Source organism: Denticeps clupeoides, chromosome 13 (genome assembly GCF_900700375.1).
Source record: "Denticeps clupeoides chromosome 13, fDenClu1.1, whole genome shotgun sequence".
Lineage (NCBI taxonomy): Eukaryota > Metazoa > Chordata > Actinopteri > Clupeiformes > Denticipitidae > Denticeps > Denticeps clupeoides.
Genome location: NC_041719.1, coordinates 13205281 through 13230209, shown reverse-complemented (window position 1 = coordinate 13230209; position 24929 = coordinate 13205281). Strand labels below are relative to the sequence as shown.

Below are 24929 nucleotides of genomic sequence, written 5' to 3'. Positions count from 1 at the left end.
CGGTGTGGTCAGCACCGCAACGGATATCCTGAATGAGGGGGTGCATAATCCCACTGCAGTGCAGCAGCAATGGTTGCTGGGAAAATGAATGTGTAAAACAAAGCTCAGTGGGTTATGCGCGTCCCTTGGTTCAGGATGTCCTTTCTTGCTCTGGGCTCCATGCTGCTGGTTCTGGGTGGAGGAGGTGGAGGCATGCAGGCCCACAATGGGGCTTCAGTCACACTGGGGCTCAGTTTGACCAGGAAGAGGCAGGCATTTCACACACACGCACACACAAACTCACACACAACCGTCTTAAGACACTCCTTCAATTTCAACAGAACAATCTGGGTATGTGGATTAAGACACGTCTTTTAACTTTCACCTTCATGGAGTGAAGCTTAATTCTTATTCCTCATTCTCTCTTGTTTAAAAGCCTTTCCTGCCGTGCTGTTGATCAGTAGGCGGTCTTTTCTTTATAGAGATTCTGAGTCACAGTCTCACTGAGTCTGGCATGTGGCAGAAAAAAGAAAAACAGGCTGATGTGGCAATTTCACTGCTGTCTGGCTCGCCTGCTGCTCCCAGGCCGCTGCCACTTGGTGGTTGCTGCCAGAAGACAGATGGCTGTGCTGCCGCTCATAGAGAGACAGAAACAGCGCCAGGTACAGAAGAGAGAAAAACAGACCCACTATTTCCTTCTACCGGATTGCATGCTCATGCCAATCTGTGAGCTTTAGCCCTGCATGTTCTCATAATAATGAAAGTAGCCACAACGTGCCAGACTTGAAAGGAGAAGTAACAGAATGGGGGAAATTTTCGGAAGCTTTTCAGAATTTTTGTGCTCTTGTATTGGTTCCGGTAGAGGGGATTAGTAAGGAATTCTCTAAAATCTGATAAAAGGAGAAAAACAACTGTCTTTTTTCATGAGACAGTGACTCCCCTCAGAAGTGAGGAGTCTAGTGAAAAAGGAAAGTGGGTGTGGAAAGTGGCTGCTGAGTCTGTGACCCGTGGGAGAGTGTGTCAGTGCATGGAGGTTGTGTGCTTCATCGTGAGATTTGATTCATTCTGACAGACACTGCTCCACCTAGCCCAGGGCCCCAGCTGACATGCTGAGTGGGCAGGAACGTGCCTGTATGTGTGTGTGTGAGATAGAGCTTGGCCACGTCCACTACTATGGGTGAGCTTCCCTGGGGAAAAGTGACCAGTGAGAATGTTTCAGAGGAAAAGTTTAAAAAAATTACCATGAGACATAATTTTTTTACTGAAGAATGAAGAAAATACGCACACACTTCTAAGGCAAATACACAAAGCATGAGTCACGGCTCCCATCCTTCCTTGCTCACTTCCTCTCCAATTCATCTCAAACACACACTTCACACTCGGGAAGCCAACAGTGGTGCTCCCATACATACACACATCCAGTATGTATGTGCACACACTTGCTCACACACGCATGCAGCTCATATGTGGGTCCAGTGAGAGCTCATGTGATGCTCTCCACAGGGGAAATGTGGGAGGCATGTGTGCATGCTGTCGGGCCGTAGTCTGTCATCAGAGGGCTGTTTTTTTTTTTTGGGAGGGACCTGTTGTCAGGTGTGCACATACCCTTCTCTGGGTACACATCCTCGCTATGGGTAAACCTCACCCCCTTCCCTCCGTGGACTAGCGGAGGGGAGGAGGGATAAAAGAGAAGGGAGAGAGCACACAGAGAAAAGACAGAACAAAAATAAAACTGAGAGAATACAGACACAGAGCAAACCATATTCATATCCAAGCTACCCTGTGATAACGTACAATATGGACTTCAGTTGACAGACATATGTACCTACACATTTTTGTCCAAATGTCAGGTGAATAACATCTTAAATCTGGAAAATTGGGTGGGGAACATTTGAACTACCAAAGACTGAAATAGGGCCCTCTTTCTCGCTCTCCCACACACACACACACACGAACACACAGAAGACTATTTCCAATTTGTAGTGTACTTAAACACTTCTCAAGAAGCCCACATTTTTCTTGTAATTAATTTGGCAATGATCATTCATTAAAGGACTCTGTGCCAGAGGCTCATAGAAGTGAAGTGTGTCACTGCAGCAAATGGGCTCCTATTTCTGGGATGAGGGGACGTGGGGAGAAACAAGTCTCTTCATCACTCACACCTTGTGGCTCATAAACTAAACTATAGTCTGTTTGAATGAAAACGTTTTAGTGCTGCAAATAAAATTGTAAAAATCGTTAAGGGAGGCTAAAAGCAAAAAAAAAATCTGAATAATCAGACAGGGAGACATAGGACAGTGAAGACAGTGGAAGAGATGCATACCCTGTGTGTTCTGCGATTGGACAAATGTCTTGATGAGCTTGTCAGTGGCCTGTGTGTAGAGGGACAGGGCATAGTGAAGGGACTGCAGGTCAGGACTCTTCTCCAAGAAGGTCTTCTTCAGACCCACCCCTCCTGCATGGAAGTATTGCTGCCAAAGAAAAGAGTCCAGTTTTACAAGCTGGAAGTGACAGACAATGAAACAGGGAAGACATCCAGACAGAGACATGAACACATGGACAGTGACCGAAGGAAGTCTTGGACAAATGTATGTTAACCAAGAGAAATCATATTAAATATTGGTAAACAAGAAGAGGCATTTACAAGAGAAATAGATAGATGGGGTAACCAAGGGATACATCAAAATTCAATCAGTGTAACCTGGGACATATGGATCATATCCTGGACCATAACTTTACCTTGATGGTGTCCAAGGCCAGCTCTATGACAGCACACTGCTTAGGAGAGAGTGCTTTAGCCTCCTCACGCACCATATGTTCCTATTGGGAAGAACCAGTATGGGACCAGTTATATTTACCCACAAGCTCTACGTACACTTTTCATACCATGTTCTCAAGAGCAACACAGTGAGAAGGTGTTTGCGGACAGCGGCACCTTTAACTTGGAGAGCTGTCCGAGTTCCTTAGCAGCATTGAAAATGAGTTGTGTTCCCTGGAGGAAACAAAGCAGAAAGAAAAAGAAGAGGTTTTAATTACAGTGACAATTCATTTTCCTGTTTTAAACAGATATCTCTAAAAAAGCTCACACACACATTATTAAAAACATATTACTGGAAATAGCCACACTCACCCACATTCCTACACACACATTCTCTGACCCACTGTGATTTCTCATTCTTAGACACACACTGACACACAGTCATTGAAATGCGAGACAGGCTACTACATAGAAGAGACATAAGAAGACAGACAGTGCTGAAAGGTTAATTGGGTAATTAACTCCGCAGACTAGACACCCACATTAGAGTGATATATCATGTATCTTTAACTGCGTGATACTGGATTATGAGGATATATCACTACATGACCAAGGCTTAAGGACCAATCACAGCAGCCCTGTCTTATCAACTACCAACCTTTCGATGACATTAACATATGCCAGGACTGTCTTGAGATAATTCCACAGAGCAGGTTTTCTCTACACCCCTCCCAAAGTAAAAAATGATGCAAGCAGTTGGAATCTTTTGCCATAGATAAACTATTTCATGGCAAAGTTTCCAGATATTTCAACTAAAAATCCTCAGTGACACTAAGCTGGTACAGTAAAATGAGACATGATTAAAAAGGCCTTTTAACCATTTATAAATACCCGTCATGGTCACTTGATACATAACCATAAACTGAAAACATGCAGTATTTACCCTACCCTGAATGTCCAACTTGCCCTGCACCACTACACGGCTTTAGCAGCAGTGTATGGGTTAAACATGCAGGTAGTTGCATAGAAAGGGAGTCTAAAGGAGCACTATACGAACCGGCAAGCATAACACCTTTTACCAGAAGAAAGGTGAGAGACACGCTTTTCACCAATTCGTTTCACCAAAAGACCATTCAAAGAAGAACACAGAAGAGAGGGACAAAGAGAAAAAGAAGACAGGACACATTGAGCTAAAGTATTGTCCTTACATCACTGTGACAAGCAAGCTTCACCCTGCCCTGCAAAGAGAGGACAGGTGTTAATACGTAGGAGGTGGTCCGGCTCTGCTCCGGCTGTCTGAGCATCTATCTAATTAAAGGTCCGCCGGACATTGAGTGAAGTGTAAAAAACGTTATTGCCCCCTCCGCTCTGTGTTTGTTAACGTTCTGCAGGAGAGTCAGCAGTTCGCTAAGTTCAGAGTTCATGTCATCTTGGCTTTTGCTCAGAATGGCGGGAGCAGTTTTACATATGAACACTGGGAATAGGATAACTGGGAGTAGCGTGAATCTGCAGGATGTCTACTGCCCAATCTAAAATATCCCAAAATGGAAAAAACAGGAAATGCAAATAAGCTTTTATTATTATTATTTTTACAGGTTTAATGTATTTTGTTTTTCTATACATATGGGATCTAACTAACCTAAGGAATCCTATCTTATATAACTTCTTCCTACTTTTATCTTTTATATGATAAACAGTCAATCCAACATCAACGTCTATGTCTGTTAACTTGAACAGACCTGACGTCTTCATTGTGTGCCTAGTTAAAGGGTCTCAGTTCTTATTGCACTGATTTTCTATAGCCACTTAGTCCACACCTAGGATGCATCCCAAGTGAAAGCATCAGAGTCATCCTAAAGCTTATTATCATTGTTAACTTGAATAAGAACGTTTCTGTAACATGGCTCATTTAATCTTGAATTTTATCATTTCAAAACAAGAAAACACCAAAACCAGGACAGCGCAAAACAGCAGGCCCGTAAGAGGACGTACTGGGAGACTACAGTGCAGTGGAGGTACAGTCATTTGTATGCAAGCAACAGAATCCACATGAGGAAACACAGTTCATACAGGGGGGAGCAGGAGAATTCAGGAAGGCCACCAGAGAACTACAATCAGAGTCACCCAGATAGGAGCCCCGCCACATGATGCAAGAGAGACAGGAGGCAACACCAGGACAAAGTGTGCCACTTCCAAGACGGAAAGTGTGAGGCAGAAGAGGAGACAGACAGAGAGTAAGGGTCAGGTTGAAGAGGGACCTCAGGGCACCAGATTGAGGTTTCAGAGAAGGACCTGGCCAGAATCAGGAATGCACCATGCTGCAGTCACTTCAGACTGAAAAAAAAATGGCGGGGGGCACAGGAGGAGGTGAAGAAATGAGAGAGCAGGTGAGAGACAGGGAGGGCATCCTGGAGGTGAAAGACGCTGGTGACATGGACAGGACAGAGCAAGAGGCACTGAGGTAGACTGGGAACAGGGGGCACTTTTTTGCAGCCACATATAGCAGAAGGATTGAGTGCCTGGCACTAACGGACTGCAGACAGACACACACAGACCAAGGAGTGCCGTACTTACAATCATCTGTGGTGAAGAGCAGTGGGAGCGGGATGTAATAACCAGAGAGAAGGGTCAGTGAAACCACAAAGAGCCCCAGATCAAACAAGCAGCATCAAGACACACTCACAGGGGTCCACACTCGGCCCCATCTGACCCCAGCCTCTAGGGGACAGGTCATCTGTGAGTAACTGGGAATATCACGGATCAATTGTACCACTACCCAATAAAGACCCTTTCAAAGGGGTGATATGGGGCTCTTTTGTTTAAAAAAAAAATATACAAAAAAACTATAAAAAAAACAAAAAACATAAAACACAGTTATATCAAAAGTAATTAACAGAAACACTCTCAAACTGTTCTCAAATCCCGGCTGGTCTCAGATCAGTCCTTCGAATCAATTTGTGAATTATAGATCTAGGTGGGAGCTGCCAGAAAGATAAGAGACAGTGCAGGACTGGAGAACAGCCTTGAGCAGGAATAGAATGAAAATGGTGCACTCCCTTTCTCCTTGAAGATCGCTTTAAATGCCCCTTTAAGAATGGGGCAGGTGGTCTTTTTTGCACAATGGGTTCTGGGCCCAGGATTGTGGATACATTTCTGCTTGAAAGACACGGTCTTGAAAAGAACTTTAGTCTTCTATGCACGCAAAAATTCAGAACATTTTAATTATAATAAAATGCAACGATCAGTGAAATTGTGAAAATTACGTTAACCTGCATAAATTGTAAGGTGTTAAGTGAATTTCTGTGTTGGGGGTTTTCTCACCGTCTGGTCAGTAAGTGGCGGCAGCACTATGGTCTTCTCCATGGTGTTCATTACCAGCTTCCACAGTTCCTTCAGCACACGCTTCAGCACCGTCTTCTCACAGATCTTGGCAAACAGTGTCAGACTGTACAGCAGAGGCATGAGAAAATGTGAACGTGAGCATGGACACATCACGTCCTGTTTGTGAGGGGTGTTGGCTGAAGGATAACAGGATGAGGATAACGTCTAATCAGCGTGGCAGATGCTCACTTGCTGTCGAGGAATTCCATGATGGGCTGCAGAACATTGTCAGCATCCTGTGCCACGCTGCTGCAGGCGCTCGCCGGCACATTGCCTGTGCCCTTCACCTGGCTCAGGATGTCGCCCATCTGCTTCACACACTCCTCGATGTGGGGCTGGAAACTGTCACCAAGGAAATAAAGCTCAGAAGGTGCCATTCATTATGAAAAATCATAAAGTCAAACTTGACTTTCAAAATTGCCATATTGCTGTAAGAGTTCAGGCTACTTTCAGTTAAACTCATTTCTGATTGGGTCATACTATATGACTGACAGGTGTTGAAGGGGCAACACACTATATAAAAATGTCACTTTCAGCTGGTCCATTGGACCATGTAAGAACAACTTAAGTCCTCTCAATTTCCCCCATCCTCATCTTTGACTCCCTTCACCTGAATCTCTTACTTACAAAAAAGAACTGATTGGCATAAACGGGCATTATGCCAATATGATTTGGAGGTCCCTAGCCTTCAAATCATCCCATGTCCTTCACTCAAATTTACTGTAGCTCATCTGAGACCTGATCAGATGGTTTGCTTGCTAGATGCTACATGACAAATATTTTATCCACTTTCACCTCAACTGCTGGTTTGCCAATTGGGGGTTTTGATTGGTTTCCATCGGTCTTAAAATCTGTCTTGAAATGTTGAAAAGTCTATTTTTTTATAAACTAGGTTTAAATGGCATTCTTTGAGGCACTGACCCAGTGGCAAATATCCTGCTCAGGTCATCCAGGACATTGTTAAGCTTCACCTGCAGCTCCTTCAGAATGTCACTGGCCTCCACGTTCAGCTACATCAAACACATAAACACATTAACTCAGAATACATACTGTGACACAATGCTTCCCTGACACACACACACACACACACACACACACACACACAAGAAACTCTGCTTTTAGGCCCCTCACATCTTTGCCACCCATGGCCTCAAACATTTTCTCCAGTTGAACACGGAGCTGCTGGATGTTGTTGATCAGGATGCACGGCTGCAGAGGACATAAAATGGCCCATTAAACAGCTGATGATGGTACCTTTTTGGTAAATGAGATTTATGGGGCCAAAAGTGTGCCACCTGATGGCGGATGAAGACACTTACCACTTTCTCCTTGTTGCAGTAACTTGGGAAGTCTCTGGAAATTATGTCAGCATAAGAAAGCAGGACATTGCTGATAGTCTGATGGGAAATAATATATAACAGTAAGATATTGAAGCTAAAGGTCTCCATTTTGCAACCATTAGGTGCTTTACATGTTCGCTGAATCAGTACCTTTGCGAATCGTTTCATATAGTGGCCCACAATCTGGGGGTCTGGGCACTCCAACTTTTTAATGATCTCAAAACTCTGGTTGAGCTGTGAGAACACATCCACCACAGAGCAGGAGAACAGGGCATGTTCAGATGTCTGCTGGAACTGTGAGATGAGAAGAAAGGACATGGGGCGTTAGACACCCCCCTCCCACACACACTCACACAGGGCTATCTGTGGCCAGATATGTCCAGGTGGAAAGGCTCTCTATGTCTGGTGGTAATTGGGTTGAGGTGAGTCTGTGGCCGTTCCTGACTTATAAAGGAAACTGTGCTTCCATTGGCTGTGGACTGCGTCTAGGCTCATTAAATAACGTCCTGTGACAGCCCACTTGGCCAGGGAATTTCTCATCAGTACCATTTTTTTCTTATTACCTTTGACAGAAAGCAACAAAGTCATGCACTAAGGAGAGCGAGCGAACAAATTGTAATTACCCCGTCTTTTTTGTCCCGCTCCAAGGCGCCATGCAGAAAATCTCTAGACACCTCCTCGTTCTCATCTAGCCACTGGATAACAAATGGCTCAAACCACCTGAGGAACACAGAAGGGGTTGAGGCAAAACCTTTCCCATCAGTTATCACTCACAAAGAGGAAAAGGATGACTTTGCATTAAACAAAAAAGCCAGAGAGCAACTCAAATGCACGGAAATTGAGTGAGTAGCCCTCAAAAGCTGACCTTGACTGGCTATGGGTATTGTGAGGGGATGCCATGTGTGGGAAGGGGTACACTTACGCTGGGTATTCGGGCACCCGGCTTTTGAAGAATGGCAGGTCCTTGCAGTACTCATTGTACAGCCACTTCACTTTGAAGTGCAAGTTCATGTAATCGGCACTCTTGCACAGGCGGTTCTTCTCATGCTCTGGCGGGGGGAGAGTTGAGGACAAAACATTACATTACACCCTGAAAACAAAGAGGAGTTTACAACCAAAGTTACTGCACTGCAGCATTTAGAAATGCTACCAATGCTAGACTACCAGTCAAAAGTCTGGACACACCTACCATGTGGTGGTTATGGAGACTAAGATGGAGCCATTTTAAAGAAGCCAATTTTTTGTAGCAGGAGAAAGTGAAGTGTGTTTGATTAATCTGTTTTGTCAGAGTCGCCAGTTTTTACCTTCATGCCTGCTTTGTTCACTATTGTTATCACTAAAAGCATGACTAAATGACCAGAAAATGTTTGGTATAAGCCTTCAGGACAAATGTGTGAAAAGCTACATTGTTTCTGTTTTTTTCAATACATAACATCACTTGTAATATTTCATAGTCCTGTGTCTTCAGCTTTGTTCTATCGTGAAAAATGCAAGATCCATAAATGAGTTGACTGGTAATGTACAATGAAATGAACGTTTTTTTCTCTGTAAAATATTAGCTACTAAAGAACATGGAAAAACATGGACCCCCTCCTTCCGCCCCAAAGCTGAGACTGAATTAATTGCATCACTAGAAAAGATTCCCAGCTAAAATTGTTGCACTGAATGAGTACAAACTCACCCTCCATGGCATATTTCATGTCTTGGGCAAACAGGTTCCACATGACTTCCGCACTGATCTTCCCCACGTTCAGCTCCTGTGGAAACCTTCGGGGAAGGACAGAAATAACTGCTTCTCCACAAACTGAGGCAAACCTCGCATCATTACACAGCACTAGTAAAGGACACTCACTGATTAAGGCAGGGTGTGTAGGAGTTCTTGTCTTCTTCTATGATGGACACTATCAAAGTGATGAGCTTGGACCAGAAGTCCAGGTTCTTGATGCTTGGGCCTTGCTCCTCTGGGGGAACCTCCCCTTTTTTAGACTGCAAGCAAATGTAGACAAACAAAAGTTCTTCTCTGCACTCACCATGGATGGACACCTCTCTGTGCCAGAGGCGGAATCTGCCTAGTTTCATTCATAGTTAACTTACATTCTTTTATGGTAAATTCAGTATTAGACAGGAGTGTAAATCATGATATACCAATTCTGGATATTCTCATATCCAGTGATATTTTTTTTTAATAGTCAGAATATATTGTCAGCTTGAAAACTGTCAGAATACCGTTTTAGATTATTTTAATCAATCTGATTAAACACATTTATGATATTTGATGTGAGCAGAACATTGTCCAAATGAATTGTGTCCAAATGAAAGGTGCACATGACTGGCTAAAAGTAGATAGAATTTTTATTATTTTAACGTTTTATTTATGACTCTTTTTTTTGTTTATTAACTGCACATTTTAATTGGCACATGGATTTATTAATTACTGCAGGTTATTACTGGACCAGGACTGTGTGGCCATGAGGAGCCATCCTCACCGGATCTGTCTGGTACTCGCGGCTGTACAGCTCGTGGCAGTTGTTAAAAATGTACTCATAGGTGGAGTTGAGACAGGCCTTCACACAGTCCTTCACCACCTGACTGGCACGAGGTGGGCTCTGCAGCTCCTGGACCTAAACACACAAGAGAACAACATTCACGAAAGAGACCTAATGAAACAAGACCTTAATTATAATGGAAGCTAAATTATGGCTAATTAGTGATGAAAGGATGTACCTTCATTCTGAAGAATGTGATGCTAGTAAGCAGATCTACAGTTGACTTTAAGTCCTGCAGCCTCTCTGGGCTACTGGCTGGGAAGTTATTCTGTGAGACACACACACAGACTTAAATGAGCAAAGTCAGACACCAACAGCACAATTTTCTTTCATCACTTCGAATCTTTATTCTCCCATCAGTAATCCTGTAAATGGGGTGAAGATGTCATCCCAACGAGCCCATTGCCCTGCTTTCTTGACTCAAATGAAGGCAGGGCGGAAGGTTTCCCTGTCCGCCCACACCCTGCTGTCACCCAGTGTTGGCAAGAGCCACCGCTCAGCATGGGCCATGCTGGAGTAGAAGAGAGAGAAACCCACGTTACCCGATACATGGAGAGGTCGATCCTCAGGGAGTTGTGTAACTGGTCCAAGAGTTTTACAAAGCGCTCTTTCTGTGGAACACACACACACACACATATTCAGCAACATGCAGCAAAGAAAAACAATTTTAGTGCATGAGCTGAAATATGTAAGATGCACTTTGCACACTTAATGCCACTCAGCCTGATGCAAATGCAGCCGATGTGTATGAGATAAAAGCTGCTTGAAAGAGATTGCTGAAAGCTGCTTGATGTGTTTAGAAATATCGGGTTCCTTGCATATATAATCAGTCTGTCTTTCAGAAAGCCAAGCAGGACAAAAATGGTGCCCTATCAAATCCAAAAAGAAAATTCCCAACAGCCTAACAAGCATTAATTCACAAACGGGTGCCTGGAACCTCCATTTATGTAACACTAGGCTGCATTCACAGAGCGAGGCAAGGCAGTTTGCGAAATCTTTGCTCTTTGCAAACCCCATGCCCTCTGAGTCATGCGGCATCTGCGCAGGCCGGCCCACCCACCCCGAAGTTGGAGGCAGCGAAGCGGTCGGAGGCAGAGACATTGTTGGTGGCTTGGGTAGTGTGGGCGTAGTAGGCATTGATGTTAGCCAGCAGGGTGCTCATCACTGCTGGAACACCGGGGCACATATACTTCGATGACAGACAGGCAAAGTGTCTGAAACAAAACACAGATATTTCAGCTCCAACACAGAAAGTTCTGTTTTTGTTTCTCTGTGCTTGCAGTGTTCTGGAAAACGTGCAAAAGCAGCACTATGCAAGCACAATGCAGTGAAATGGAGCTCACGTCATAGCCTGGTATATGGACTCCACTCCGTAACGCATGGCAAATTCATCCACTATTTCCTGTGGTGTCTCTTCAAAGTAGACCTTCCATGCGTCATCTCCCTTGGCATCAGGAATCTTGACCACTCCATTGTTCTGAACGTCAGTTACATAGTGGAACAGGTTCTACATAATGCAAACAAACAGAAAAGACTGACACCCCACAATAAAACATTACATCACACTGGCTGTTGAGGCTTACTGACAGATGTATTAATGAGTGTTTTGTATTAGGTAGGATTCTGGTTAAGGTTCGGATTACATGATTTTTATCTTGGACATGATTTTGGTTAATATTACAAATTTCTTGTTCCTGTTGTTTTCTAGTGGTAAGAAACTGAATGAATTTTTAGTAGACAATTAAGTTTTACCAGAAATATTCAGGGTTTTTGTTGATCCATGCATGCATTATAAAAATCTAATCCTTGAGAGGTTTGAAAAATCTGGAATATTTTTATTTCTCACTATATTACAAGATCCATTTGTTTGATTGAAATACTGACCTCATGTAGACAAGTATATTGGACATGGTATGGAGCAACTGTCTCTTCTCCTTTGATTTCTACACTGATTCGCATCCGAATGGCCCCAGACACTGCAGACTTGTCAGTTCGCTTGTCTGCAAATGAAGATCAAGTGGGGGATTAAACTGTATTATTAGCTTAGTCTGCATTACAAAACATTCACTGTATTGGTAGGAACAACGACAGTTTGATGTAACCCATGGACTCACCGAGGTTGTACCACACATCCATCTCTCCACTCAGCGTTCGCACCTCGATGATGGTCTGACCCAGAAAGTCATCAGACTCCCGCTTAAATTTTTGCTTTACTCTAGATTTGATGTCGTCGTCCTCATCCCACACTCGCACTTTTATACGGTCTGAAGAATTGTGACATTCACTGGACACAAAGGCATGATCCAAATTTAAAATAAAGATAATTCATTTACACTAATATTTGGGGGTTTGGGGTAGATTTCGAGTGCTGTAAGGCTTTAGAGTTGTTCTACTTACAAATTAAAGCTTTCTTCCCATACAGGGTTAAGGTTGCCATATATGGTCTTGGTTCTCTTCTTGGTTTTGCCAACCTGCACAGTGACGTAAGGGTCACTGGAACCTGTCTTGTCTTTAGCCTGAAGTCCCTGAGCACACAGCACTGTGAAACAAGGGAAATGCCATACACTCAGTTTCACCAATGTAATGTTCAACTCCAGTAGAAAGAAATGTTTAATTTAGCTGATAACAAGAACAAAAATACCATAATGTCAACAACAATAAGCAAACCTACATCCCCTAATAATGTTGTTAATTTAGTTTATCAGCTACCTGGACTTTTGATTGAAAGAATCACAGTAGTGCTGGAATCTCATTACTACAACAATCCTTAATAAAACCAACACTTTAGTAAAAGCACTTTGTGTAAACAATGTCTCCTAGCATAGTCATTTTATATATCAGACTTTTTAAGCTGTCCATTATATGAATCAATCAATCAAGCTTCACCTGTGATGCTGATTTTGGCCGACCATTTGGATGTGCCATCAAGAACACTCTGCTTGATCTGCTTCATATGTGTCACATGAGTGGCTTTGATCACTCCAAACACATCCTGGATCATCTCAAAGATCTCTGGCTTGTTCCTTTCACGGATCTTCATCCGATCCTTCAGAACCATGATGATGTTCTGAGTCCGGTCTTCAGCCCCATGTTTGGAACTCTTCTCCGCTGCTCCTGTGAGTGAAAGAAGGTTCTATTGTGTCTCATAGCAGCATGAAAAGACAGACACGTCTTCCCCCATGCCACAATACCTGTTTGTTACGCTCTTTAACAGATAGGGAATTGGAGGAATTGGTAAATTGGACCTGTTAAGTGTTTTCCTGTTTTCCTGTTTCCTGTTGACCTAGTTTGCAGATGAAGCCGCTCAATTTCCAGGCTATTACTGGGTGCAATGTTACAATGATGTAGCCTGATGTAGTGTGCGTTAACTTCTATCTGGGGATCTTCTCTGCTGGTAAGGTAGGACTGTTTTGAATATCTTTTAGCTGTAACTTTCTGACCAAGAGTACAAATAATAAAAAAAAAACAAGGGATATTCCTTAAAAGGGATATACCTTAGATCATGCAAGTTTACATGTTCACAGACAAGAGCTCCATATCCTACATGCTGCATATGATCGGTATATTACCACTGAGTGGAAACTTATATTTGTTGTTTTACCTGGTTTTGTGTATGGAAGGGGTGAGATAGTAAAAGAAGAGAAAAGCAGCCTCACTCTGCAAGCAGTCAGCGTTCAGTAGGTCTTGACATTTCTCATGGCATTTGACCCCGCATTCGGTGCAGCGCATTCCCTGCCGGGCAATGCCCCATAGTAGTCCCTCACACTCATAGCAGTAGGTGGGCGTGGTGGCCGTCCACACCTCAAAGTTATGTGGTGTGGTGCAGGAGATGGGGTAGATGAGAGCCTGCAGGGTCTTCTTGTACACGTGACTCTTCTACAGTGGGGTAAAGTAACGGAAAAGCTCTCAAAATTAAAGTAACACCCATACCGGATTCGGAGAAACCACAACTCACCAGTTCCTCGTTGTTCAAGGTGCTGGAGGCCATGGCTGAGGTGATGCCAGCTTTACGTGAGTTCTGGACCAGAGACTGAAATTCATCACACAAGAATGAGTTGGAACCAAGGGTTGATCATTACATGGACAACACTGGCAAATAAAATGAACTAAACTTCTAAACAACTTCTACAAATGAGTTATTTTTTTCTACTGTGCTATTGTGCACAGACAATAACACTCACCATGGCCTGTCACAGCGCAGACAGATGGCAAGCAATAAAAAGAGACAAACTGATTACAGAATGTACGATTCATCAAAATTCCAACATTAACACTGAACATCACTCGGAACCATTTTCAGAATTCATCTATTAAGCCTAAGGCAATAAACATTAAAGACAATGGATTTCAAGAAAATGAAAAGAATCTCATTATAGGGGAGCTCTGTGGTGCTGAACATCAAATGGCTGGATTTTATTGTCAAACATTTGATGTCAAACAGTGAAAAAAATCAGTAAAGGAAAAAAATATTATTAAGGCCTAAAGGAATAGTTCTCTACACTGGTTGAGGACAGTTGAGCACATCACCAAGAAACAGGAGAGACTGAAAGATGAAGAATGATGATAAAGGCCAGCATTTTGCATCAGTGATGGATTGCACTTGACAAACATTTAAATTCAGTTCCAGTCAGCAAATTACCTTGACAAGTCAAACTGGGCTGCTTTCAAATGTAACGGTAAAATGGATTAATGCAGACACTCGGCAGGGATACTTAGCGCAGTATGGTAATTTCTCATTTCAGCAGTAATTTGAGGAGATGTGGAGGAAACAGGGCTGCCGGCCTGGTCTGACAGGTATCTTGCAGACGCTGCCAGAGGGAGTCCGAATCAATTCAGGCCTGAGACTCAACAACACCTTTTCCTTTACACGGCTCCATCTGGCTGCTCACTGCAAACTCATTACCAAGTCAGCAGCCATTCCTAAAGTGACTTCTTCATCGATACCACGATTTATGATTCTGCATAAGAACATTCATAAAATTGCAGGGCCACAAATGGGCCACACACTGTTTCTGGGTCGGACACCTTGGACACCCAGTTTTTCAGAGCCTGTGTTGTGGCCAGCGGTCATTACAAAACATGTCACACATCCGTGGACCCGGAGGAGCAGGACTGGGGGTGGACGAGTCCGTGGTGATGTGCCATCATAGGATTGGAAGGCTTGCCTCTGACAGCCTCCAGTTTCCCTGTGCTGTCTGTCACAGCAAGTTCCTGAGATGATGTCAGCATGCACCGACATCAAAGGAGCCACACCCTCACTGTGGACATCTAGTTACCAGCTCTGAGTGTCAACATATACAGTCATTATATACACTGGACTATTTACATCACTGGCGAAAGGCAAACACATTTACCCTACACATTTCAATGGGAAAAAGTACTACTCAGATCAAAGTTAAATATAAAAGTGTAAGAGATGGCGGATAGCTTGGATCAGGATCACCAGAGAAATGCAGTGGTATGGATTGAGAGAAAGCCATCTAAGGTAGATGGGTGCGGATCTCTGAGTCACTCTGAATGTAGCCAAGGGACCTGGTACCCGTGTCTCCAGGGCACCACACAAACAACATGACCACAACACCAAAGAGCCAGGCTCATTAGCGTGACAGTCAAAGTGCATATTCAACTGCACTCCTTCTCAGCCAGCATCATTGAAGGCATCAATGGTTACAAATGGTCATACAAATAAATCATTTTCAGAACTTTTTTAGATTTACTCAGAGGGCATTTGAGGAATGAGATGTCACGGTCTAATACATGCATTACTGTGATACAGGAGGCATGATCTGATCCAAACTGATCCAATCCAAACTTTTCAGTTTAAATGGTAATGCAAACACACTTCACATTTATTCTCATATGCCCTTTTCATTTCAACACAGGTTTACCTAGAGGGCTTCAAAACATGACAGTAAATGGAAACATTTCTGTACAGAAAGAAATTAAATGAACCCCTGTGAACATGAGACCTTCTGGTCTACAAACAGTGCATTTTTTTATCTAGTCCATCAGTGCACAGCATAAAAAAACACAGATGATGGTTTCAGACTCACCAGGTCCCTAACAAGAGGGATGGCTTTTCGCTTTCGCAGGTCCGGCATGCTGTCAATGCTGTACAGAGCACCACCAGGCCTGCAGAAAACAACAATACCACAAAATGAGGAAGACAATAGCCAATGCTCTGAGCTGAGATGTTTATTTAATATTTATGGTAAGCAATAAATCTTAAGAGTTAAGTTAAGAGCTGAATTAATTGAGCTTCATTCACAGATACTAAGAGGAACAGTTTAAAAAGTGACTTTATTTAACCCAATTATGTACAAATACATTTAATTTCACACTATATTGGTATTGACATTTCCAATGCGGTTCTCATGGTAATGTTCTTAGACAGGGATACTCACCCAGCCTGCAACCATAACGACTGAATCCCAGTGGTCTCTCCACGTGCCTGAAAGGGAAGGTGAAAGAGTCAGGTAAAGAAGAAGTTGTTCACTTTTCCTCTATGGATGATTCTTTTGCAATCCAAGCATTCTGTCATACCCTTGAGCAGGATCCCCCTGCCGATTTTTGGATTGGATCTAGCCACATTTATTTTTTTTTGCGTTTTTTGTGATGTATAACCACAAGGCATTTAATTGATGACTTTAGGGGTATGGATTATGTATGAAGCTGCCCATTGCAATCTCCTAAATCTAAATGAGGAGCTTTGTATCAAAACAACATTCTGCAAAGCACAGTTATGAACACTTTGTTACATGCAGTGTTATGGGCAGGTGCTGCTTTTTTTGTTTTTGCTTGTTCACTATGGAGATTTCATAATTATCACACCATGCACAAATATGTTTCTTAATTCAGCAACAAACTTTGGAGACATTTGATTAGCTACCCTTTGAAAAAAAAAGTGAATCTGGCCCAATCAGGGAAGTTTCTAAAATCTACAAAGAAATGTAAGAGTATTCATAAGGGTATATAGAGTGGTTTGTAAATGCAGGTTTATCGGTTTGTGAATAAATGTAACTGCACTGACATTTGTGCATTGCGTAAATTTTTTTTGAGTCAGGATATGCATTATTGTAATAATTTGTAAGTCATAAGTTATATTTGTGAACCTTGTCACATTTGTTGCTGAATCAAGAAATATATTTGTTTTATATTTGATATTTATTCATGAATAGGGTTCCATAGGGTTCTCCTCCCCATAGGGTTCTCCTCCCCAGGCTCTTCTCTCAGGCTCCTCCCCCCCAGTCTGATTACAACTGGCAAGCAGGGCGGAGCTTCATGTTAATATTGCCTCTGAAAATGGAGGAAAGGATCGGCTGGCATTCATGCTGTTGACCTTGGAGTGGAGACGAATCGAATCGAATCGGCTGTGTATAGTAACTCAGCTGTGTGGTTGTCAGATTAGTGTAGTCGTGTGTCATTGTTATGATTATTAGTTATACTAGTTAGTAATCACTGGACTGGTGAATCTCGTGTGCAGTATGTGCATGCATCTACATATTACCCAATATATAAGTCTATTTATACACACTAGGAGTTTTTCCAGGGTCAGGTAGTCAGCCAATATGTTACTAACAGTTAGACTAGGGGTATTGTAGGGTTAATAGTGTTTATTTCGTGGTCCCTGCCACCGGTTTCACTGGTGTATGTATATAGTATATATATTGTAAAATAACTGTCTCTATTTTTGTACACTTTGGCTCCCCTTTTTTACGTCAACATCTACAACTCACATCTTCACCAAGTTGTATTACAAAGGACTTTAAATGATCAAAAACTTAAAATAAACTTTCCCAATGATTGACTGTATTGTTTGTGCTTGGCTTACTGACGTCAGAACTACATCTCGTGTCTCAGATTTATAATGAGGCTAGATTTATGGCAGACCTAATTCTATTTTGCCCGTGTTGGTGCTGCCTTTCCTGTCTTGTTTAACGTCAGGCCAACACACACGCATAAACCACACACCCACCTCTCAGGAGGCTCCGGCCAGGGCCAGTCATAGGACAACATGTTAATCGCCATGGGAATGACAAAAAACTAAAGAGAAAAACATGAGGTGGAACACAGAGAAAATTGAACACACCCAATACAACTTAAAAAAAATTCTAACATAAATAGTAAGGGGTTGAAATAGAACAGCACAAAAGGGGTCGTGACAACAAAAAATAAATAAAAGGATAGGTTGTGAAAATGAGGGCTGCATGCAGGGCTGGAGATCAGATGTACCTCCTGTAGCTGTAGTCGGACCTTATTGAAGAGTCGCAACCAGTTCTCTTTGGGTGTGCGCTTAGGCATGGGCGTCTGGGGTTCTTCTGCCGCTGGGACACTGTGGAAGGCACAGGGGAGATGGGGTGATGCTCAGAGCTGGCCCTACAATTCAGATTCTCTGCCATTTTGTGAGTAACACAATTATGTGCAATACGTTAACGATTTTAATTTGTAGCTGAGCTGCCACATTGGCCCAAATATGAAAAATCCAGATGCCATTCAGCATTAAAAACAATTAATAACGATGATTGTCTGGTTAAAATGACACCTGCCAAGGAAATGCATATATTATGCATAGTGAAAAATACAAAGACAAAGGTATCTGAGCGACTCTGACAAGGACCAAATTGTGACATTAGAAGACTGGATCAGAACATTTAGAGAATGGCAGGTCCCATGACATATATATTTTTTGCTTTTATATCAACCTAAGTAATCCCCTAATACTGTTTTTAAAGTCTCTTTCCAAAATTTAGCCTTGGTGCAGAATTATTTTAGCCAGTCCCCCAGGACACTCCATTTCGGTGACTGTAGCTTTAAATGCAAATGAGGAGGAGAGAGCTGGGGCAAAGAGGAGTGATAGAATATATATTTGTGCTCATTTTTCACTGAGTTGCTCAGTGGTTTGTAATCACTGTGCCACTGCAATCCTTACTCGTTTGCAAGCCATGAGCTGTGGAGCAAGTATTTTAGGAGAGGGGTGCAAAATTCTCTGGATGGACAAAGCAGGAGGGGTATGTGAGGTAACCTGTCCCTGTATGACGTCATAAGGGGCCAAATTCCAGATCCAGTCATCTAAGCTGTCTGTACTCAGAATGACCAAAACACTCTTCACACCTACCGCAATTTGTTAGTCACTGTTTGCTCATTGGGCATCTAGCTGTGGTAAGTTATAGTTGTGGATTACTGCAGGATGGTTTAGGTTCACATTTTGATTGTTTACGTGAATAATATATGAATTAGACTGCAAATGAGCAGAAGGTCCAGTGTTCAGTAACTAATAGTGAACAGCGTGTACAGTGCTGCTAGTTGTAAATTTACCTCTCAGGAGGGACCTTGATTTTCTCTGGGGAGCCAGATGGAGGTTCCTGACTGGCAGACGGCACATCTGAGGGCACTGGTTCCTCAGAGAGAATCCCGGGTTTGCCTGAGGGTTCTGTGTGTGGGGCCACAGGTGGCAGTGTGTCTGCTGAGTCAGGGGGCTTGGCAGAGGTCTCAAGGAAAGGCTCAGTCGGAGGAATCTGGGTTTGAGTGACTGGTGGCTGGAATGAGGAATGAGTTTGAGGTGGTTGCTGATAATGAAGAGAAGTCTGCTTCTCCAAGGGGGGTCTGGAGATAGAGGCCTCAGATGCCAGCTTGGGGACCGTGCTGGTTGGGGTTGGTGTGTATGGCGGCTCCTGTTCCTCACTAAGAGTGCCATCAAGTGGGAAGTCTTCGTCCTCATAGATCTCCTCCTCCTCTTCCTCATAGTTATACTCACCTTCTTCTTGCTCATACATTTCACCTTCTTCTTCATCATAAAGTGCGCCTTCCTCACCACCATCTTTTTCATAGCCCCCCTCGTCGCTGTAAACCTCTTGAGGCTCCTCGGGATCCCAGCCGGGGGAATCTTTGCCATAACTAACTGAGGAGTGGCAGGAATGGTAGGATTCATTCTCGTCATAAAACTCAGAGCCTCGGAAGCTCTCACCGTCCTCCGGGCCAAACTCCTCGCTCAGCTGGGAGCTGCCGCGGCTCAGCTCCCCCGAGGAGGCGTAGCGGCTGCTGCCAGTAGGACTGCAGGGGGAGAGAGGGAACAGAGTCAGGCAAACAACGGTTGTGTGGGAGGAAATGTCACACAAAAGCCATGGTAAAGAGAAAAACACTTAACATTTACACCAACAATAAAGTATATACAAGGAAAGAAGCCAGGAGAAGAATAAGAATGGGGTGGATTTGCCATTCTGAAAGGTCTGCACATCTAGAATTATAGGCACTTTGTAATATTAGAGTGTTCGTAAATGGCATATTATCTAGCTGATGTCTGTCAACAAGTAAATAGCGCAACACCTGTCAATCTTCCCTATGGGCTTTGTTGATAAAAGCATCATTAAAGCATCATTTGATATACATTTACAGCATTTATCAGATGCTCTTATCCAGAGCGACGTACAATCAGTAGTTACAGGCACAGTCTTGCTCAGGGACACAATGATGGTAGTAAGTGGGGCTTGAACCTGTGACTTTGTGGTCTTCTGGTTCATAGGCAAGTGTTTTACCCATTAGGCTATTACCACCCCAACTTCTGGAAGACCGGAGTTTCTCCTCTCCAAGATAGAGATCAATAGCAGGTGATCCTTTTTTTTATTTATCTGAAAATAGGTTGATGTTACAGCGAACACTCACCATGCACTATGTCTATTACAGCGCTATGAAAACCAGGCACAATATCTCAGCTCTTGTCATGGATAGTTCAGGAGATCAGGAGCTTCAATCCTGTCATCTGTGCTCAGACCAAAGTCTGCCTTAATAACTTACTGCTGTGTTACTGCTGTGTCAGAAGTGGTTCATTAGTTGATTATCAAATATTGATGAATTGGTTAGTGTGTGCCAGACTTTAAACCCATTAAAATTATATCAATGACGAATAAAAGAAAGGCCAGTACAAGAAAGGCTAACAAATCCATCCAGGTGATGGGAAGAGTCAGGGAACTGAAAGAGAGTTGGTTGGAGGGAAGGAGATCCCATTCAACGGACAAGAGAAGAAATGCAGAGACTAACAGAAACAAAAGAGGGACATTTATTCCTCATGATGAATGAGGCAATTAGGCAAAAGGAAAAGAGAACAAGGTGGGAACTGAGTCACAGAGGGGAAAACACACACACACACACACACACACACACACACACACACACACACACACCGGTGATTACAGAACAGCAGGTTCAATAATGAATGAAGTAGCAGAGAGGAATAAAAATGCAGAGAGTTAAACAGCTCAGTGAGCCAGAGACACCGGCCTCAATACAGACAACAGCACCTGAGCAGCACAGAGGAGGTTCAGAACTGCACACACACATGCACACGCAGTAAAACACTCTCACCAAGGCATAACAGCATTAAATGCACATACACACACATCTGAGTATGCCCTGAGCAACACACATAGACTACAAACACTCCTACACATACGACCTTATTCACAAAGTAAACACAGCTACAAGCTATAAAAAAAATTTAACACACAAACATTGCAAATACACACAAATATCATTACTTCACTATATTCAAACTGGTGATAAGCACGCTAAGTGGGATGCTTGTTCAATAGTGTAAGTCATCCTCAGGATTTACATAAGTGATAAAAAAAAAGAAAAGAAACATCATCTTCGCTGTTTTGCACGCGACGGACATGGGTTTAAATAATCCAGAATGAGGAAGTCACATGCGTGACAGTTGTCCATCATTGGGGTCCTCCCAGTTTTAAACTCTGAATCATTAGAGATTGTGTTCTGGATGACAGAAATAGCTGCACACCAATGAAAAAGGATTATTCTATTCTATTCTATTCTATTCTATTTTAGTCTATTATATTCTATTCTTGTTTATCTATCTATCTATCTATCTATCTATCTATCTATCTATCTATCTATCTATCTATCTATCTATCTATCTATCTGTCTGTCTGTCTGTCTGTCTGTCTGTCTGTCTGTCTGTCTGTCTGTCTGTCTGTCTGTCTGTCTGTCTGTCTGTCTATCTATCTATCTATCTATATAAATATTTATGTATATATATATATATATAGATATATATATATAGATAGATAGATAGATAGATAGATGGATGGATAGATAGATAGATAGATAGATAGATAGATAGATAGATAGATAGATAGATAGATAGATAGATAGATAGATAGATAGATGTAAATCCTGAGGATTCTTTACCATGTGCTCCAAGTCTCTCTCACACATAGAAAAATCCACACCTGTCACAAACACAGTCATACTGAACACACACACACACACACACACACACACACGCTACCAAGAATCATCCTTGTTCTCGTCTCATGTCAGAAAGTATTTTCACTCAAAAAACACCCATGATATGAAAGAAACAATCACTCAGGTCCACGCAGTCCAATCCTGAGGACAGGTGTGTCCTCCACATCCTGATATGCCGCAATTACTCTGACCGAGCACACAATCAGCGCCTTGAGCTCCTGAAGCGACTGCTTAATTAAGGGATGCTGGACACAGAGAATCACAGAGCTGCCTTCTCCCCGAACCACAAACAGGACAGCGGAATTGCACGCTGCCATTAATGGACATGACTGCAGGAAATGTGTCTCCCTTACTTAACAATACACAGATTATAGCCTCTGACATAAACACAAAGGACCTCTCCCACATAAACAACAAGTGCAGGATTTGTTATAATACCGCATACTGTACAACTGTCACAAACATATGTATAAATACATAGAAGAAACAGATTTATAATGATAGAGGATATACAGTTTATATACGCATGTAGAGAGGGGTCGTGCGCATGCAAGCACAGCGAGGACCACAGGACAAGTCCATAAATGACATCACAGCGAGACTCAATCACAGGCTGGAGCAGGAGAGGTGGAGGAGGAAGTGCGAGGAGGCGGAAGAGGTGCAGAGACCCACCTATCGGAGAGAGAGTGCCTACTGTCTAGAGAGTACTGGCGGCTGGTCAGCCGGCTCGAACCTGAGGCCGAATCGAGATCGCTGCGGCCGTTGGTGGCAGAGTCTAAACTATCATAGCGTCTGGCAAAGGGGGGAAGGCAGGAAAGGAGGAGCATGAGAAATATCAGGGCAAGGGCAAACATTCGAGCCACCGCAGGCAACAAAGCCCACTGCATAAAGACCACTGGCCCCCAGAAGCCCTATGCACCAGTGAGGCTTTAGCTTTCACAAACCAGATGGGTTTGTGAGGCTAAAATGCAATTTTTTGGGGCAAAACCAGAGGAGCTCAAATGCCTTTATGCATCTCAACACATAATGCATGAGTCTGTATGTAAGACGAAGAATATTTGACATGTAGAAAAGGAAAAAACTGAGAATGCAGTAACAGCACTCATATTTTGAGCCAAAAAAAAAAACAAGGCAGGATGTAAGTAGATGGTCCTTTTACGTAACACACACACTTCCGTTCAAATAGGACCAGACAAATTCTCCAGTGACTGCTCCTGCAGTGCAGAGTTCAGAGAATTCAGTGAGGAAAGTTCAACTGAATCAAACGTGGCAATACTGGGGTTACTAATAAAAAAATTGTCAAAATGGAAAAGAGACATGGAAGCATCTAGTTGATCTCCACTACTGCCCACTACCGCACAGGGTGGGCTGAGGTTACCTCATGGCTCTCTGGTTGTCATAGTCCAGGTCCTGCACGTCATTGAAGCGTGATCCTTGGTTCAGGTGCCTCATTGGGTACTGGTGCATGGACGCGTTGGGCTGAGAGGTGGTGTAGTATGGTGGAGGGATGCTGTTGCTGGTCTCACTGCGGTAGTCACTGTCTCGATCATCCACTGCGCTGTCTGGATCATCATCTGTGCAGGCAGAGAAATGTCCTCGCAGTGAGCGGCAATGTGTTTTGTCACGTGCAGGTGGGTGTTACTGACAAACACTACAACCTCCTACGCAAAGGCTGAAGAATCTGAGGATACATGCTTTTTAAAATACATTGAAAAACTAGTGTAAGATGTTTGTTTTTTGTTATTTTGCAATTGCACATGGACATGTATCAGAAAATTATTTAACTTGTTCTGCTTCTACTAAACATTCCAAGAAGTACTCAGTCTCAGTATTAAACTGTGTCTCTAAGACATTATCACAGGAAAAAACCTCTCCTATAGTACTACACAAGTTCCCCATGACGATTATAGCTCCGAAATAAAGAAATAAGATGCCAGTTTAGTCTTTGCAATGTTTTGTAAAGTAATCACCAAATAAATATTTTCTATGGTAGCTGGTTAATTGAGTTCCTCATAATCTAAGGCTTTGGAGAGGTCTTTATATCTCTCAATCTTTGATTGTGATTGTTGGTTAGAGAGAGTTATCCTGAACACTAACATCAGTTGCATCAGTCCTTCACCTCATTCACAGCAGTCCTGATATAATGCATATAAAATTCGAAATAATCTCTTCTCTTTCACGTGTGGGTGAGGATTCTCATTCTGAGATGTGACTTTATTCAAAATTTTATGGAGGCTACACTGAAATGAGTGGAGGAAGTACTCACTTTGCTGGTCCCCCCACAGACTCCAGTTGCCTGGAACAAAAAGCAGAAGTGACTAAATGAGAGCAGTCAGATGTGTGACCCATAAAGAAGCATGCCACACAGTAAATAACTGCGCTGGCGACGCTGCAGAAATGACTTGTTTGTAAGTCAGAGGCCCCGGTGGAGTGGGACTACACAGCAGAACGACCTTGCACTTTAGTTTGAGCTGATTTATGCAATGTGGCCGGAGCGCCACAGCAAATCTCACCCGCCAGGCTGGCACTTGCCCAGACACAGGAACTATTCCCGCCAACGTCATCAGCACACTCCCGCGGCTCTGTGTGCCAATCCACATCCATCCTTCCCTGAACGCTACTGAATGCTTTGCTATTTGTCATGTTTGTCTTTTCATTTCAACC

General features: G+C 43.0%; 1 protein-coding gene across 12 annotated transcripts in view; it reads right to left on the bottom strand.

The window, feature by feature from the left end:
* unc13a (unc-13 homolog A (C. elegans)) overlaps positions 1-24929 on the bottom strand; it is a 36591-nt gene that overhangs the window by 5580 nt on the left and 6082 nt on the right. The window contains exons 9-43 of one of the 12 annotated variants that reach the window (XM_028999631.1): positions 24532-24561; positions 23644-23839; positions 22938-23057; positions 19320-20054; positions 18237-18336; positions 16409-16455; positions 16058-16136; positions 14186-14191; positions 13960-14034; positions 13661-13880; positions 12891-13118; positions 12402-12543; positions 12119-12288; positions 11889-12004; positions 11348-11511; positions 11065-11218; positions 10547-10615; positions 10183-10272; positions 9945-10079; positions 9311-9444; positions 9140-9225; positions 8381-8507; positions 8082-8178; positions 7609-7752; positions 7438-7515; positions 7250-7327; positions 7040-7128; positions 6308-6460; positions 6059-6182; positions 5312-5317; positions 3946-3975; positions 2915-2971; positions 2719-2799; positions 2303-2450; positions 1585-1641 (exon numbers count right to left, since the gene is read on the bottom strand). In XM_028999631.1, coding sequence (XP_028855464.1) covers positions 1585-1641; positions 2303-2450; positions 2719-2799; positions 2915-2971; positions 3946-3975; positions 5312-5317; positions 6059-6182; positions 6308-6460; positions 7040-7128; positions 7250-7327; positions 7438-7515; positions 7609-7752; positions 8082-8178; positions 8381-8507; positions 9140-9225; positions 9311-9444; positions 9945-10079; positions 10183-10272; positions 10547-10615; positions 11065-11218; positions 11348-11511; positions 11889-12004; positions 12119-12288; positions 12402-12543; positions 12891-13118; positions 13661-13880; positions 13960-14034; positions 14186-14191; positions 16058-16136; positions 16409-16455; positions 18237-18336; positions 19320-20054; positions 22938-23057; positions 23644-23839; positions 24532-24561 — 4365 coding nt within the window. The other 11 variants (XM_028999635.1, XM_028999633.1, XM_028999632.1 and 8 more) reach the window with 11 other exon arrangements.